General features: G+C 35.9%; 1 protein-coding gene across 2 annotated transcripts in view; it reads left to right on the forward strand.

The window, feature by feature from the left end:
* The window catches only part of plcd1a (phospholipase C, delta 1a), a 47,319-nt gene extending 28,756 nt beyond the window's left edge, over nucleotides 1-18,563 (forward strand). For both annotated transcript variants that reach the window (XM_088642988.1, XM_088642987.1), the window contains exons 7-15: nucleotides 1,437-1,581; nucleotides 3,050-3,202; nucleotides 8,105-8,254; nucleotides 9,252-9,408; nucleotides 10,422-10,538; nucleotides 13,367-13,545; nucleotides 13,772-13,907; nucleotides 14,755-14,904; nucleotides 15,965-18,563. In XM_088642988.1, the coding sequence (XP_088499114.1) occupies nucleotides 1,437-1,581; nucleotides 3,050-3,202; nucleotides 8,105-8,254; nucleotides 9,252-9,408; nucleotides 10,422-10,538; nucleotides 13,367-13,545; nucleotides 13,772-13,907; nucleotides 14,755-14,904; nucleotides 15,965-16,056 (1,279 nt within the window). In that variant the 3' untranslated portion in view covers nucleotides 16,057-18,563. The remainder of the gene's footprint in view (nucleotides 1-1,436; nucleotides 1,582-3,049; nucleotides 3,203-8,104; nucleotides 8,255-9,251; nucleotides 9,409-10,421; nucleotides 10,539-13,366; nucleotides 13,546-13,771; nucleotides 13,908-14,754; nucleotides 14,905-15,964) is intronic.
* The last annotated feature ends 461 nt before the right edge of the window (nucleotides 18,564-19,024 follow it).

Consider the following 19,024-nt stretch of genomic DNA (forward strand, 5'->3'; position numbering starts at 1 on the left):
AAATCTCTGAACAGCAATGTTTCTCTTCTCCATGCAATTGCAGTTTTCATAGTATCCCTTTATTCAGAATTCCTGTTAGAGCTCTGCTTATAAGCAACTCAATGAATAAGAAATGAACTTCTCTTGTATACAGTATGAATGGAATTCACACATATTCCAGTTTAATTAAATCAGCTTCCCTATAAATAACCTGTCAATCTCCATATAGATTTCATTTAACTGACAATAAAATGTAGAATTTTAACTGAGAAAAAAATAGGGGAATATGTTTGCAAATACATGTTAAAAATTGACCAGCCCTGTATTCTGACATTACCTACAGAAGTAGAAACTTTATATGTATTTTTGTAATGCACCCTATAAAGTTTTCGGTGTATGAAAATAGATTAATTTATATTGTTAACACGCAGAAAACAAATCGAGACCTTAAATAGAAAATATAATAATATAGGAAATATAATGTTTATAGCTTATATACTTATTTGAAAAGGTTGGATTATTTTTGGATTCCAAAACACCTAGAAGGACTTTCCAAGTTCAAGAAACAAAGTGCCTTTTGCAAACCAATTGAACTATATTTATTGCATCATTCAGTGAACTACATACTGTAGTTTCCATAACAGCTTCCAAGCTGTTATCAATCAAAGCTGTTAACATTGTATTATATATTATAATCAGCCAAAATCTTACTTCACCTCAAAGATTAAAAACACACAGGAAAGGTGGGCGAAAGGAGCTACATCAGCCTGTGTGCAGAGGAGAACAAGTAGAAGTTAATTCCATGTTATAAAGCAAAAAGAAAAGAACAGACCATGCTACCAAAGACAGAAAATGTTTGAATGAGTAGCAAGAAGGTGAAAATGGGGATGAAGAGATAGAAATGTGGTCCATAAATTTCAGGGGAGTGTGGGAGATATCTGGGGAAATGTGTAAATTTGGGCTTCTCATGTCTTTTTGAGGTATCCTTTGAAAGGTCACTGTTATCACAGCCAGGAGAGATAAAACGAGGGACAGTTGACTTGGGGTTAATATTGTTGGGGCGGCCTGTCATTTACAGTGACACTAATAGTTAATAGCAATCAACATATTTATCACTGGTTATCAAACTGTATCAATTGTTGTTATCATCTCATTAAGCATTTGTTGAAGAAATTCAAAAATAAATTTTGAAAGCCATATTGGACAGTTTTTCAAATTACAGAATGTATTCAGGTTTAAGGTGTTCATTGGTATTTTCTTATGCTTTCTAACCCTGGGATGACAATCAATGGGGTCTGAGGCTCCTGAGTGGCTCAGCTAGTAGAATAACTTCCTTGGACTGCAGGTCTAAGAACTTGCTTTAACTGTGATGTACACATTTTAGTTTGAGCCTGGAAGACTGGCTGACTGTGTCTGGGATAACATAATGAGTGCTCTCCTCTACTTGCAAAATATAGGGCCCTTCTGAAGAGCTGCCGCTGTGTGGAACTGGATTGCTGGGATGGGCCTGACAAAGAGCCAGTGATTTATCATGGATACACTCTCACCTCTAAAGTGCTCTTCAAAGATGTCATTAGTACCATTAAGCAGTATGCTTTCAAGGTGAGAAAGGCTCAGTAGCTTTTAGATGTGATAAACAGGGAAATAAATTTGTATCATTTCTAAACTGGCATTTAGTTCCAGTACCTACATTTGGCCAAAGTATAACACGATGTTCACCTGCCACCCTGGTTAGAGTATACTGTATTCCAAATGTTTGGGAGTTACAGAAAATCTTGCTCTTAAGTATTTTACTCCCTTCCAATTATCATTTACACTTATATTATAAGGTTAGTATAAGTGTAAATGATAATTGGAAGGGAGTAAAATACTTAAGAGCAAGATTTTCTGTAACTCCCAAACATTTGGAATACAGTATACTCTAACCAGGGTGGCAGGTGAACATCGTGTTAACAACATGCCAGAAATATCAAACAGTATGAAAGTGCTTGTGTAGCAGGTTTCGCAGTGTTCCCTACCATATAACCAGTGTGTAGTACATGAAGAAATGTTATTCTATCAGTGGTTAAATTTACAGACCGCAAGTGGAGAGTTCATTTTGCTACATGCCAGATTTTAATGATTAGTGACATCCATAAATATAGAAATGAGAACTTGAAAAACATCAGACTGCACAGGTAACAGGTGTTGCAGTTTTTGTATGTGTACAGGCCTATTTCTGAGATGATGCACATGTGGACTGAGATAGTAGAAACCAACACACACTCCCTGTACTGTGCACCTGTTCTGCTCTGCAGAAAGGAGCTATAGTGGATAACTCAAGGTTCTTTGACTTACTTTTTGATTATAAAACACTTGACCACATAAAAACCCTGTTTATACTAGCTCTTTAAACAGTTGATTACTAGCTCACTTTCTTTTTATGATTTGGAAAACATACAAATGCCCGGCTTGGAAATGTAGTCTATATTTTTACATGCCCCAGCCATGTCGGGGGAACATAATTTTTAAACACTGGATAATATAACATAAGAGACCCTTTATCACAAGCCTAAGTTGTTCATTGATAAAGGTGCTGTGATGTTGCTACATTTCTGAGTACAGTATTACACTGATGTTTGGCATTGGACAAACTTTGCTCTGTGTTTGTGTTAGGACCACTGACGATGTGCAGAAGACCAATGAATGTATAATTGTAGTCGTCATTACATACCTTTTAAGATAATTCTTCAAGTAGGGCAGGCATTAAAACTTCTGTATAGAAAAGTGGATGCTAATGAACATTACATCTGACACTTGCATCCTCATAATTTCCATCCATAGAAATTGTACTTTGTGAGGTTTTAAGGCTCTTAACTTAGGACTCCCTAACCTCCCAAATACAAGTTGTACAAATGAAGCCAAGGTGTATTTTGTTTTGTTCCACATGTATTATTTTTACTTTTTGGCATATTCTTATTGCAAAAAGTGTCTAAATCTCAAAGCAGGAGGGACAGATCTGAAATAAAGAGCCACATTTGTTATTTTAGGAAATGATTACTATTATTTGGTACTCTTTTTTCCCCTTTAGAAGTCCCAGTACCCAGTGATTCTGTCCTTGGAGAATCATTGCTGCGTAGAACAGCAGGAGGTGATGGCCTATCACTTGAAAAATATCCTGGGGGATGCGCTAGTCACGGCCCCTCTCGGAAACAAGATGCCCACTGATTTTCCTTCGCCAGACGTGAGTGATGGTGAAACTTGTTTTTAAGCTCTGATACAGACATGGTGTGGGTGGAAATTTGATATAAATATGGACTGTCCTGGGGTGACACGGTTAGCATTGCTGACTCACATCGCTGGGGCCCTGGGTTCTCTAGAATTGATTACTGCAATACCCTCCACACTGTACTATCTAAATTAATACTAAACAAACTCCTGTATGTTCAGAATTCTGCATTCCAGAATCCGGATCAGGTCTCGTGCAAGTGATCACTGATCACATTAATCCTGTCCTGGAGTCCTTGCAGTGGCTTCCTATATGATTTTGAGTTTACTTCAAAATCCTCATGCTCACCTACTGCATAAGACTCTACACAGCTTGGCATCTCAGTACTTGTCTCACTTATCTTCCTGCTCCTCTTTGTTCTTCTGTTTGAGTCCCAAGCTCATCTTCATACTATGGTTGATAGGGCCTTCTCCTGCTATGCCCTAAAGCTCTGGAATTTCTCTGGAATATCCCCAAGGATATTGGAGAGTCACCTTCCCTGAGCACATACAAATCAAGACTCAAAACCTTCTTCTTCAAAAAGGCTTTTATTTAAAATATGTCTGTCTGCCCCTTTGCATCTTCTGCTGCATTCTAAAGCCTTGTTTTTAATTGCTCTAATTCTGTTACCTACTCTCCTTGTTTTGTTTTTTACTGTAAAAAGCTTTGAGAAGCTATTTTTAAAATGTAAATGAAAATATAGTGATATAGACATGAGATATTTTATTCTTTTTTAATTAAAAGTAAGCTGTACAGCAATTATTTTATTACAATTTTTCTCTTTGAGAATACTTCATGATAATGATTTTAAAACATGTAGACACTGAAGTCTATTAACGTTTGTTGTGAAACATGTTAACAATATGCCCATATGCTTTCCAACATAGATTTTAATATTTGTATTCAGTCATGGGTAAAGTCAAGGAAAGGCCTTCAATGTAATTTCTGAGAACTTCCCCAGGTGCAACTTTCTCTTTGTGGTTCTCAGGAATTAGTTTAGAGCACTGTGCCATCTTTTCATCCACAGCTATACTTCTAGCAACATCCTGAATATTCTTAAATACCTCCTATCCAAGTACTAACCACACCCTGACATTGCATAACTGGTTCCACAACATTTAACAGGAGTGCTGGTATGTTAAGCATCTCAGCAACCTCGGCAAGATGAAGAAAGAATGTTTGTATTTATATGTAGATAACACCCACCTCATAGCATTTAAATATTTAGGCATCTTCCTCCCAGCCAATCACTATGATGTTAATTCATAAATAACACTGGTGTGACTTGCAAGTCAAAGACTTGAGACCTTTCTTTATAATAGTTCAAATCAATCATTCAACAGTCAAGGCTTGGTATATTGTGTCAGAACAACTAGACAGTGAAAATGTCTCTAAAAAGACTTTGATAACCATCCTGAGATAGTTATTTTACCTACAATTCATCAGATATAATTAGCTTTTGGCCATAAGTGTGAGGTTTGAACTTCTGGTCTTTTGAAGAAGTGCCAGGAGGACTTTTAATTTCCTGCATTTGAACATAACCCTGGCGTCATGTCTCATCTGTAAAGAATGAGAAACATTCCGCAGCTGTTTGGCTTTTGCTTACAAATTTGGAAATATTATCCTTGGCAGAATGAAGACCGTATTCTCCTGGAAAAAAATCACATTATTGACAATACAGTACAAGACTCTGCCTTATCCTGTGTGACGCTCAGAGTACATGCTGGTTTTTACTCCCATTTTCTTTTTTATTGGGGAGAGGAATTTGACCTACAGCTTTTTTTTTTACTTGCAAATTAATTACTTTCAGGTGAATCCGAGCGCAAAAAAAAGTAAGATTAATTTAGCTGTGCAGCTCAGCATCGCAGGCTGAGCTTGCAGTGTTATTTCTGAAAGCCAGAGCAATAGTGGTGGTGTAGAAGTACTCTTTTCAGAGCAAGGTGCACATGGTCCCCTCCATGGTTTCCTGAGCTGGCATGGTGATCCAGCTTGTTTGAAGATCTGCTATTTGACATGAGGGGTATACAAAGAGAATAGTGACACTCCTTATCTCCCATATGTACATCTTTGATTACTGAGCTGCAGTATTGCAATAGAGAGTTTATGAACTGGAAAAATAAACAAAAGTGAGATTACCTTTTACCAATAGTTTTTTCGGGGGAAAAAAAATCTTTAATGATCTTTCCTGGGGAAAAAAAAACATCTTTAATGATTATTTGTTTTGTCAGACAGCGCTGTGTTCTTACCTTTTGTGCCTGAGTTGAGTATGTATTTGTAGACCATATAGATTTTGAAGTTTTATAGGTAACAAGACAAGTATGAAAGTAAACACTTTTCCAAAAACAAGAGGTTTTTGGAATCACAGCTGTGTTCTTTCTTCATTGTATTTGACTTTTTTGAGCCACCCAATTCCTATCCATTTCTCTATTCTGAGAAATATATCTTATTTCTATTTCTTTATTTCTGCTCATAGCATTGTCTTTTTCTTATTGATTCCTTGCTAACATGTTATTTGCCTTTTACCATTAGTTTATTTTTCAGAAATTAAAATGTGAACCTGCCCATATTTTCATGAGAAATTTGAAATCATGACATCCATGTTAATAAAGCCTTTAAAAGAACAGATGAAAAATAGACAGTACACCATTAAATCTATTAAACATCTGTGGTAAATCCTTGTAGTTAAATTAGAACAAACATCAGACCCATTTTTATGTCTGGACATTCTCTTGGGAAACTGTTTGTCTGAGTAGTTGATCACAAATGTAGTTCCATTTTAGCAGTTTGCTGACGACTTCCCTAAGCACCAGATCTACACTAACTGTATTGGCTGATCACATTTGTCCAGAAACTCCACATTACCACTGCATTAACATGTGTATCCCCGACACAGCCAGTTAGTTCTTTCTCTCTCATACTCGTTCAGAGGTCACCTATCTAATGACAACATGCACCATCTACTCTCAGCCAGGAAGAAAGTACACTGTTAAGCACACACTGGTTTTCTTGAGCAGCACACATCAACCTCACTAGCCTGTGCAGCACCTACAAAGCCCCTTCAGTGTAGCCTGGGCTGCATTATCCTCAAGCCTCTCTAACTCACTGAGGCCCACAGGTCTGTAAGCCAGTCCACTCCATTACAAATAAGATTTTTCTCTCCCATCTGGTCTTATAAATCTCTCCATGAGCCCAGAGGAATGGCTTATTCCTCACAGAGCCTATCAAACCAGATGCTTTCTGTCATCTGGAACTTCAATCCCTCAGACCAGCTCAATCAGACCAGCAGTTCCTCCTTTTGCAGGTTTTTCCAATTAACAGGAGGCTTTCTCACAAAGCCATCTCTCACTGCCTCACACACAACTAGTGAACCACACACTCTAAAACACAGTATTGTGTAAGTCACACTAACAATTATTTAATTATTAGTGTGTTTTGGACAATAAAGGCATTTTATGGGATTTTTAAATGTTATTTATTCAGTTCCATTTATAACAATAAAGCATATTGCTTGGTATGTTTTTATGGCAAATGTTTGACATTTAAGTATTAATATTTCCGTTTTACTTATTGTTTGAATTCGTTTAAGAATGTTATTACTTCATCTGTCTGATGCCTCAACATGTGCCCTCAATACTCCTCTGAGCTGAAGAGAAATCTTGTATAGTTTTTAACATACTTGTATTACTTGTATCTTTTTAACATAAATTTGTTAAACTATCTGTTTTGTTTAAACTCTTATTGTTCTTATTGTCTGCTAGATGAATGAGCTTTGAAATATTTGCAGCCTGTAATAAAAAAAAACATTTTTTAAGGTTGAAAGTTCTTCGGAGAAATGATTATTTGCGTAGTTATTAGCTTACAAAAAAGAATAAAATCAGCTGTGCCACTTCTGTCCCAAACTGTCAGACACTTCTAGTTAGTGGGCGCTGTATAATTGCATATGTTATAGGTTACAGGCTGGTACAGTGGAGCAATATTTTTACACAATTCTCATTGCAATCAATATTTTCCATTTTCCATTTCAAGTGCAATTTATAGCAAATATGAAAAAGTTATAGTTAGATTTCATTTACATAATTGTACAATATTGCATACATTTTTGTAGCCTGTGAATAGTCCCCTTTCCAGGGGTGGTGTGAAGTGCAATGCCTTGACAGGAGTCTAGGCGCTGTTGTCTACATGTGGAAAGATTGAGACTGCAGGTATTACTTTGCATGTATTTGTAGACTAGAAAAAAATTAACTGCAGAAGATGAATGTTTTTTTAAAGTGGATATTTTAAAACAGGAGGAAAAGGGACGGAAGCAGAGCATTAATTGAAGAGGAATGTTATTCACAATAATCGTGTACACTTATTAGGCAGTATTTTTAGCACTCTTTCATGTTCTCCATTCTCCTTTTCATGTTTCAAGGGTAAAGTTATTCAGTCTCTATTAGTACAGTTCTTCCAGGATTGGATGCCTTTGCAGAATTAAAAATCTGAAGCATGAGGCAGATTCGTTTGAGGAAGCCATGGCTTTCTGGGTTCAAGTGTTGTGAATGTGTCTCTGGTCATTCTCAAGAGAGCTGTGTTCGTCCTTGGAGAGGAACTAAAACACTCGTTTTTCCTTTCCAAGATTAAAGAAATGTTATCCACACTGAAAGATTAAAGAGAAAGATTATTCTTAAAGAAATCTGACCCAATTTCTCAGGGCTGCTAGGCCCTGTGATGTCCTTATTAAATTTTGTTCTTTTCTGTCATTTTATTATCGTTTCGTGATATCAAAACTAGTTAATCGCCCTCATTACTGTCATCATCAGATTAGTAGGATGCTTTAATAGTACAAGTAAATATTTAAGTCCCTGGAAGGTTCATAAATGTTGTTTTTTTTCCCAACAGCAACTGAAGGGCAAATTCCTTATCAAGGGTAAACGGCTGAACAAACTGGAATCATTCTTTGAAGACAATACTATAGAAGAGGAATTCGTGTCAGAGGAGGATGAGGCTGCAGATGTGAAGGTGGAACAAGCCAAAGAGAAACCATCAAAGGTACTGTTTCTGAGTGGCCACTGCCCCATGGTGGTTATGGTGAGGCTGGAAAGTACTATATGACCATAACAGAAATAGTAGGCTTACTGTATAAATTGTGTATTACAGTAAAGTGGATTATATGGTGTGTTTGCTGTATGATAATCTTACAAAAGCTCGGTATAGATTATTCACATTTTTAAGTCTTAATAGAATCGTGCATTCTAAATGCCACTGTGTTGAGCTTGTTTATCAACATACCTTTTTCTTGTAATTGTCCAGTTTGCTTGTGTGCATTTCAAGTAAAAAATATATATTTTGGACACATAACAGATCCCTAACCAAGAATTATATTTTTTATTATATATAATTATATATATATAAACATTACATATTTATATCTTTGTCAATATGCGTCTTGTGAATTTTCCACAATAGCCGAGTCTACTGTTAACTGTTATACTTTTCTCATGAAAGTTGCTGTGATTCCTCCTGGATTCTTTGTCCTATAGTTCATATTTCTTTTTCTCTTAGCCCATAAAGAAGGTTTTCTAGCATATTATGATTTCCTTATTAAGATTATGTTCTGCTAATTGTTACCTTTTTGATAAATCAAAATCCTTTTCTGAAATTAAAAGTCCTTGATATCAATTTTTTATGCAGCTGGTGGTCTTTTTTGTATAGTTTATTGTTTAATAATAATGTATAGCTTGTTTAATACATCAACTTGTATTCACCTCGTTGAATATTCACCATCCACATTTCCAAAGTTAGGCATAGATAAAAAGATAAAAATGTGATTAAAAGCATACACACTAAGCAGACCTGTGTGAGTCAATGTTTATACAGTTTACCGAAAAGGTAAGTACTTTACATGTACTGTAGTATAGTATTTAAATTTGTAGTACCATTAAACTATTTGAAATGTTACCTAGCCATGCTTTTACATTTCCTTTGGGAATCAGAATATTTTGCAGAGATTACACTGTTCCTGAAAAGCTTTCCTCTTTCTCACCAGAGGTCGAAGATAAAACTGGCAAAAGAGCTTTCTGACTTGGTCATCTACTGCAAAAGTGTTCACTTCCCCGGGTTTGAAAGTGCAAGAGAAAAACAATCTTTCTACGAGATGGCTTCCTTCAAAGAAGGGAAAGCTGAAAAGCTAGCACTAGAGACAGGTAATGCACAATCAAATTGCACTGAACATTTTTTAAATATTAAAATGATAAAACAGTGAATTGTTTGCTCTTTTAGGTCAATGGATTTTAGTGTTTAGGAAACCATGGTTTAATTTTGTATAATGGCATTATAGGCAAGGAAGACCTGAACTTTAAACCTTTGTAGTCTTTAATACAGTAGAGACTTGACATCTTTGAACAATAATATTTGCAATTCAGTCCGGCTTATTGGGTCTTGGATGAAAGAAGAGCAGAGCAGGATGAAACCAAGCTGAAAGTTGTTATCCGCAAGTTTTTAAATTAGCGGCGCAACTGACTGAGATCATGAGATGAATCCAGCCTCTCCCTACCACCTGCCCAGATACCAACCACCCAGCTTCCGCTCCCAGTGTGGCCTTGTTTTTCTGTTGTAACGGACACTGCCAGTTCTGTGTTAGCATCATGGGGAACTAACTGGCTGGATGCAACTTTACAGGCTCTCTCTCAGTCTTACTGCCATTTTTATTGCAGTGGAGCTTCCAATCATTGATATTCCCTCCAGGCTGGAGGTAGAGGAGGGTTCCATGTTGTTTATTTTAATATGATTGGAATCACTGTGGTTTGTTTTGGTGGATCATGTTATTTTAATTAACTTAAAGCCAACGCATTAGTACTTTAATTGTCATATAAGGGAGGTTACTGATATCATTCAACCATACTGTACATACTATATACTGTAGTACATTATGCAGCGGTATGGGGAGGACTAGGTTATATGCAAATTTGGCTATTCATGATGGTTCTCTGCACCAAATTATTAATATCTAGACTGTACTATATTTCTGCTGTATTGTTTCTTATTATATGATGTGTAAATTTGTAACCACTGTATTTCCCCAAGTGCATGTAACTAGAGATAAAACAGAAAACATTATGAAACATTATGTACTGTGACTCTCTCAAAATAATTTTTGAATTTACACACCCTTTGAACTTTATTTGTGCTTTAAAAATATTTTCTCTTTTTCTTTCAGCAAATGCTTATGTTTGTCACAACATTGATAAACTAAGCAGAATCTACCCAGCAGGCTCAAGAACTGATTCATCCAATTATAACCCTGTTAATCTATGGAATGTTGGTTGTCAAATAGGTATGTCTCTTCTGTTGTTTTAGTATAATGTCTAGTGAGGTTTTATAGCACTCTTTCCTATATTATGTACTGTATATTCAAATTCCTACACTCATAAATGCAGTGCTATTTTGGTTAAATATCATTTAAACGAGCAGAAACATAATTTGAGACAGCGAGAAAATTGAACGAGTTAATCCATTTTTATTAATAAACAGTAGTCTAGCCAACATTCAGAAGAAGCCTTCAAAGCAGTGCACTTCCTCTGAAGTTTACTGTATAACACTTTATAAGACAAGTGCATGATGGGAATCTGGCCTGCCTCTCAGGCACTAATCATTGCCATAAATGCTGTGGATGTTTCAAATGGACATGAATCAGCTTTGGCTTCCGTGGGGATTCCATGCTGAACATAATTACCTAAACAAATGCTTTCTTGTTGAATTCTTGTAATTAAAAAAAAATCCCAGATGGGGCTTTTTATTCTTTAACATTTTTTTCCATGACAGAATAAGACTGCATTTCTTTCAGATAAAACTTCATGGTAGTACTTTTGGGTAGTAAAATTTGTGCAACTTTGGTTGGCTTAATACTTATTACACACGAAAGCAGGCCATGAAGAGAGATGAGGCTTATTGGGCAAAACTACATGGGGGAACTTGTGACTAAGAAAACCAGCAATTGTAGAAATAAATCATAAAATGTATTTTAGTTAATCTTCTGTTGAGTTAAAAACATTTTAAGATAAGTACTGTAGTTTTAGACCCATTTAACATCTCTGAGCTGGTTCCAGTAAACCCTCCTTTGACCTTATTCTGCGTCATTATATAACGTTTTGGTAGCTCACATGTACCGAATTCTCCACCATTTTAAAAGAATAGAAGGACAGCATGATTAGTGAAAAATGGTGAAAGATATGATCTGGCATAGGCAATTATAGACCATTATGTTTAAAGTCCAATGCCTTGATTCGTTATGTCAATATACTGTAGTCTGTCATGATTGTATAGTTGGAACTGTATATTATAGACTCTGACATGATTGAATAGACCAGTGGTTCTCAAACTTTTTGGACCAAGTACCACCCCTAATCCAAACAAAGCATCCAAGTACCACCTACAAGTCATCATCTCATAGGAACCCCAGAAATTCTCAATGACCAACATGAGTGTGCGTGCACACACACTCACACATACATATAATAAATATTATAATAATAAACTTTATTTGATATAGCGCCTTTAAAGGTGGCTTCTCAAAATGTATTACAGAAAAAAAACATTAACAACAACTAATAAAAAAGCACCATTTCAGTGAGAGGGGTGAGCCTGTTTAGTTGAGCAAAGCAGATGTGAATTAATTTTTCGAGCCTTGATACAATTCACAACAGAGTCTAACAGATATTAAATCGTCTCGCGGTGGATGTTGTAATGCGTACATTAATTTCTGGAGCAACCTCTCTAATTTCTGCAACTACACCGTTATGTCGGCTTGTCATTGCTCTAGCACCGTCTGTACAAACTCAGACGCATTTTATCCAGTCGAGGCCATTCTCTTCGATAAATTCATTCAGAAGCTGAAATATGTGCTCTCCTGTAGTTCCTGTTGGTAGCGGTTAACAGAACAGAAAGTCTTCATGGGACATCCCCTCAAACTCGTATCTAACGTAAACGAGCAAATTGGCCAAATCGACTACAGACTCATCTAATTGCAGTGGAAAACATCTGCTTATCTTAACGCGCTCTATCAGTGTACTTTTGATATAATCCTTCATTTCAATAATTCTATGAATGACTGTGTCTTTCAGGGGGAGGGGGGCAGCAGGTTGAGCTGTTTAGCAGCTTTTTCTCTACACATAATACTGTCAGCTCTTTTGCCAACGGTAAATAAGGTTCTTCAAAAATAGTGTAGCTTACCTGCTTTAGCAATCCGCAAGCTTGCATTTTTCTGCGTTTCCGTTTTTCCGTATTTATTTAAAGTTTTTATTTCATGCGCAGGGGAGCGAAACACAGAGACGCTCGGTGTATTTTTCTCAAATTAGAACAGTTCTTTAATATTTTTCTGTTATCACGCTTTCGTGTGCTCACAAGATTACCTGCGTTCGTAGCACATATTTCTATGCATTCCTGTGTTTACAACATTGGCATTGTTCCAAAATCACGCACATTCTCCTACCTCCCTATTTGCTGGAGATACAGTAGCTTTTTTTAAATACAATTTGTCACTTGCATCCGTAGCGCGCATTCCTATAGAATGGTATAGGACTACAGAGTATCTCTTGAGTCCACTGAAGTATTAGTGCGCACTGTATCGTAGTACGTAGGCTGCATATTCGACACGTATTAAAATACAAAATATGAAAACCCGTCCCGATTTTTCAGCGCACACGACACAGTTCCAGGGTCATTTGGCGTACCACCTGGCAGCACTACACGTACCACTGCGTACCACGCGTACCACAGTTTGAGAACCACTGGTATAGACAGTAACCAATAGTCTCTGGCATAACTGTGTAGTTGGTATATTATAGACTCTGTCATGATTGTGTAGTTGGTATGCTGTAGAGTGCTGTAGGCATGGTTGTGTAGTTGATATACATTAGCCTCTGGTGGTATTGTGTAGTAGGTATGCTGTAGTCTCTGGCATAATCGTGTAGTAAGGATTCTGTAGCTTATTGCAGCATCGTCGCATTAAACATGAGATGAGACTCAAAAGACAGAACATTTTATAATCTTTTTTCGTACTCTGCACAGAAATCCCTTCATTGGAACGGAGAATCACTAAGGTAGTTTTAAATCTGCAATTAAGCATTACTACAATATCTCACATTCTGGCATTTCTTTCTTCAGTTGCCCTAAACTTCCAAACGTCCTGCAAGGAGATGGATCTGAATCAAGGCAGGTTCATGCAGAACGGTTTTTGTGGCTATGTCCTGAAGCCTGAATTTCTCCGAGACAGATCTTCACAGTTTAATCCCTACAACCTGAAACTGAACCATCAGCTGAAGCCTAAGATTCTCCATGTGATGGTAAGAAATCCCTCAACTACACACAGTTCCCTAGACACACGAGCTGCATTTAGACTCAAGAATATTCTAGAACCAAAGGCCAGAAGGCCAAAGTCTAGATTTTTTTTTGCTTTAAATCTACAGAAAATAAATTGAAAAATAAATAAAATCCATTACTGGATTCTGATTACAGTAACAAAAACTATTTTAGTCAGAAAGAAATGTGCTTGATGTTTTTTTTCACCAGATCATCTCAGCTCAGCAGTTACCCAAGGTGAACAACAATAAAGACAACTCCATCGTTGACCCCCTTGTAAAAGTGCAGATAGAGGGAGTTCCAGATGACCAGCAGAAACAACAAACTGAATATATTCAAAATAACGGTAAACCTTTTTCATAGAAGACAACTCTTGTCTTTATGAAACAAAGCACTTCCAGAGAGAGCACTCTGTTTTTACTCAGGATAAGGCACCCAGATTGTAGAAATGTTGAAATACATTTCATGCAAAAATATGTAAATTATGACAGTGATAACTAAACCAAATATACATTTTATCAACTATTTACAGAGGCATATCTAAACCACATTTGTATGATGAACAGTAGTGATCAGATACTGTACTTGAGACTAAAACAAGCAATCTATCAAAGTTAAGTACTAGTATTAGAAACTCAACTTCACCCAGTGACAATATGGTTTAAACAAATGTTATCTCGATATGTTAGACTACATGGTATAATTTTCCAATAATGGCCACAAATACTACAGAACAGTAAGGTTGTAAGGTTGCACAACTGAATCCTTATTGCATTTCCTCTGAGCTCTGTCACTGAACATGTAGAAGTCCTGACCAGAACCGAAGTCTACAGACCTGTCCTTGTCACTGACCATGACCATAATCTTAACCCTTTACATGTGATCAGAGCTCTGAGGAACCTCAGGTTTTTCAGTAGGATTTAAGGCCACGATTATGAGGTGTGGCCTACTTTATTTATAGATTTTAGACACAATATTTAAAATCTGTTATCAGAATGGTCTTACATTGGAAACCCTTAGTGTATATACATATACTGTATTATCATACTGTGGCTAAGAGAGAAAGAGAAAAGGATGTTTAAAAAATTGAGTTCCCGAATCTGCAGTGACAAATATAAAGAATATTTCGAGGGGCACTGATTAGTATTTTTTTCTCCATTGTCTCCTTTGCCTGTTTTTGTCTGTATTAATAGGACTGAATCCCATGTGGAATGAGAGTTTCAGGTTTAAGGTTTGCGTCCCAGAATTGGCTCTATTGCGCTTTGTGGTGGAGGATCATGATGTTGCTTCTCACAATGACTTCATCGGGCAGTATACTCTGCCTTTCACCAGTCTACAGAATGGTAAGAGCTTTTGCGGCGATGAACTGCGTTAAAGCTTCTGGACGAAGATGTTTGTGTACATAGCAATGTTTCTCTACTACAATCAGTAACATTTTATGGAATGGGCTGATTGAAAAACAAAGGGTCTGAGTTCTGATTAATTAATTAAGAGTAATTGTGAGGAGCAATTATGACATAATTATGACAAAGTTCTAATTGAAATTTGGGAAGACGGTTAGACATAGATCTCACACTTCTGCTTGCCTGTATATATAAGTCTCTCACCCAGGAATTCCTGTAGCACATATCTTTCATACCCTTCCCACCACCCCATCTACACCCCTACAGCAATTCCCTGCCTCAATCCTTGAAAAACAGAGGGGGGTCTGGGCAGTCTTGCAATGCCAGGCAAGCTACTCCAAATCCACACTGTATATCTCATCTCTATCTCAGACTTATGAAGATCCAAACGAAATACTGAATTAAATTTAATGTCAAGAAGTTCAAAGCAACATCTAAATAACATCAATCTTAGATTCAATCAAAATGGCGTTGATATTTGCAAGAAATTCAGGGCTTTGATCCAAAACTACTATTAAATTTACATCTAGAAAAAACTTTTACATTTGCATTTAAACCTCAACAAGTACATACACTGACAGTGATGTGAAAAAGAAAGTACACCCCCTTACAATTCTGTGGTTTTACATATTGAGCCATATCTGACCTTCATCTAGTCCTACCAGTAGATAAACCTAACCTCATGTGACAGATAAATCACACACTGTGTCATTATTTCTTATATAAAACATCACCCAACATTCAGTAAACGTCCAGACTTCCTATAAATGTATGTATTTAAATGTATTAGAAAAATCCCAAAAGTTGAAAATCTGCAAAGAATATATTACACTGCTGTCTGAACGGGGAAATACTTCAAATTCACCAAAACTGCAGACTTCAGGAAGTCCATCCACTTTTCTTGGTTTGTTTAAAAAGAAGTATTACCAATGTTACAAGCAGTGTATGTATTACAGTGTGTTGAATCAGAAAGATCTCAGTAATCTTTCTCTCTCCTCAGGGTATCGACATGTTCCTCTGCTGAAAAAGAATGGGAACCTTATCTCTTCTACCTCACTCTTTGTTCACATCATGGTCATGGATTCTCAATAGAGACAGCCTCAAGCAAAGCAACTCAAAGCCCAAAATGCTGAAGTGCTAGAGTCCCTATTTTACATGAAAAAGACCTTCAGTTATTTTACTGTTTTGATATCATGTCAGTTGTCATTTTTTTTCTGGATTATTTTGATATCTGGATACCAAAAAAAGAAAAGAGTTGTGTATGTATATGTCAATATTATTTTTTTAACTTCTTGTTTTATAATCACATAATAAGACATTTTAACATATCCTTTTTATGTTTTATCCTTTTTAATGTTTGAATGGTTTGCATAACAGATAAAAATAATTGGTTTCAAAGGGTTTAGAGGAATTGCGAAATGTTGCATGTGAGACTGGGGTTGTGAACGAGCACGAGTTTTTTTCTGGTGTTTTTCTTGTTCTGGATTTAACAAACCCCGCATTCTGTACTATATATTGTGTTTCTCAAACATGACCCCTTTTCTGAAAACCTCCTTTAAGATTTTAAGGTTTTATCTTGATCAGAATCATTTTTTGGCATTTTCTTATGTCTCCATTTAATAGTCAGTTAAAATATGTTAATTGTTTAAATTTTTTACACAAGATATTTAATTTTTAATTTGGTTTTGAACTGTAAAAGTAGCACAGGGGGCTTGAAAACTTTTCATAATGTTTTCAGATCTCATTTATAACAGGAACATCAGTGAGTTGCCCAAATGGCATACTAGGTAAAATTAAGCAACTTAGGACCTGCGAAAAGAAAGTTGCTCTGGCTACTAGTAAGAAAAGCAATAAGTTGGCTAGTTTGTGCTTCAAAGAAATCATGGTTGACAGTAACTGGTAGTTTGCCATTTTTTATATTACATTTATTCAGAATGCAGATATTGAAGTTTTGCAGTTATATTTTACTTAATGGCTACACCTACAATTTTTAACAATCAAATTAGTGTTAAATATAGAAGGGGTCTATACCAGTTTATACTAGTTATTGTGAGCCTCTACTTTTAAAATGTTGTTCATATTGAAATTTCATTCGTTTATTTTCTTTCATGAGAGGGAGTATCAAAATGATTTGTTCTATAATATGATTTTGATGATGATGATGTTTGTCTTTACAAAAATGCAAGTTATCAAGATCTGACATGGAATGCTGACATGCAGAAGTGGTGCTAGAGAAGGCTGTATGCTTTATACACTACATGGCTTTAGTCACTGACCACAGGCTTGTGATATCTCATTTAATCAATGAAATTATTCAGGGCTCATCTGGGATGATGAAACAAACAATGCTCTTGCTCTCCAGGACCAAGGGTACAGATCTCTGCAGTTTCCTATTTTTGTTAGTTTTTTTTCTAGTTTTGCTTATTTTTAGTAGAAAAAATGAACACTGAATTGACGCAGCCATGTTTGATTTATAAGTTCCCTGCTGTAAGTTATGCTGAGAAGCCACAGCTATTTGAATGATATGGCATTTTCTGTGTTTTGAGGCAGAATTGCTGAAAGCCTTTACGTAACAGTCATGCTTTGAATATACATTAAATCTGGTAACTTAATATGCTTGAGCACAGACAGGGATACACATTATGCAAAGAATTACACTTAACTGAAATTAGTATTTATGTTCCACTTATTATCCTTTTCTTTGTACAATCTACATTCTGTCCTGTATAAACACTTCACTTATAAACACTACTTAATTTGCTCTAAGCAATAAAGAAAAAACAAACAGTACATTTTATGTTCAGAGATGGTTAAGCATCTACAGGTACCTCTCAGGTTGATAAACTAGGCAATACTTTATTCATGTGATGTACCACCTTTTGTAAAAGATGAGAATAAATGGAAATATTTTAAATAGTGGTATTTAATTTTGTGTGAACTCGGGGGTTGAATTTGGGTGGAAAGGACTGTTCCTTGCTGTTTTACTCATTTTATTGTGTATTTTTTAATGTGGGGTCAGCCCAATGTACAGTACTGTATCACAACCATTGTACAGCATATCTTTTAACAATGAAGCAATGAAGAGAAGAGAATTAGGGAAGAAAATTCTTAAGATATTGCCAGGGACTTACAATGATCCATAATTAATTGACTCCCTCATTATGAACAGAGTAAATATAAAGAAATGTCTTAAAGGAGCAGAATAGGGGAAAAATAAATTCATTCAGTATTATAACAGCAAAGAACAGTAAAGGTAGAAATTAAATGTATCCAGAATAATTGTGCAAAAGTTCTAGAAAATGAAATAGAATTGGCTGCACTAATAAAATAATATTTCACTCAAGTATTTGTATTTAAGTTAAACAGTTATCCAGGTTCTGATTGTATTCTAGTTACGAAAACAGCAACTCTTCCAAATATGGATATTACCCTTGGAAGTGGCAAATGTGGTGCTTGTCCTTTAAAACAGTGAAAAAAAATAAACCCAAGTAATTATAGACCAACAGCTTTTTTATGATAGTAAGTTTTTTTTAAGCTAATCTAAATCAAGTGATGTTGGTTAAAAAATTGTACAAATAAAACCTCATTTATAATACTGTGTACAATTGTGGTCACTATGTTACAAGAAAACTACTGCTGCTCTGGATTCTGTCCAGACAAGCGGGGCATGTCCTACACTAACAGGCTGGAAGAACAGAACTAACAATATTGTTTTATTGTTAAAATCTTTATTGTTTTAATAGAATCTCTGCTTCACACTAAATGTCTTAAAACTGTTATGCTCTTTACCGATTCCAAATTCCATCCTGTTCCATTCTGTTTCTTTGAGCACTGTTTCATTCATTCATGGCCTGCTTTCCTGAATGTGTATACATTTGTTTTGGACTTTTTTATATTTTTCAAAATACACATCAAATTGTGATTGGAGTTCCCTGAATAATCAGTCATTCTTGGTTGTTCAAAAGAGAATATCAATATACTGTACTGTAGGTTTCTCTGATTAACTGAGAAAGCCATTTTAGTTAGCCACTGCTTCTCCTGTAACACCTTTCTGTCATCT

The sequence above is a fragment of the Lepisosteus platostomus genome, chromosome 8 (assembly GCF_059453375.1).
Source record: "Lepisosteus platostomus isolate fLepPlt1 chromosome 8, fLepPlt1.hap1, whole genome shotgun sequence".
Classification (NCBI taxonomy): domain Eukaryota; kingdom Metazoa; phylum Chordata; class Actinopteri; order Semionotiformes; family Lepisosteidae; genus Lepisosteus; species Lepisosteus platostomus.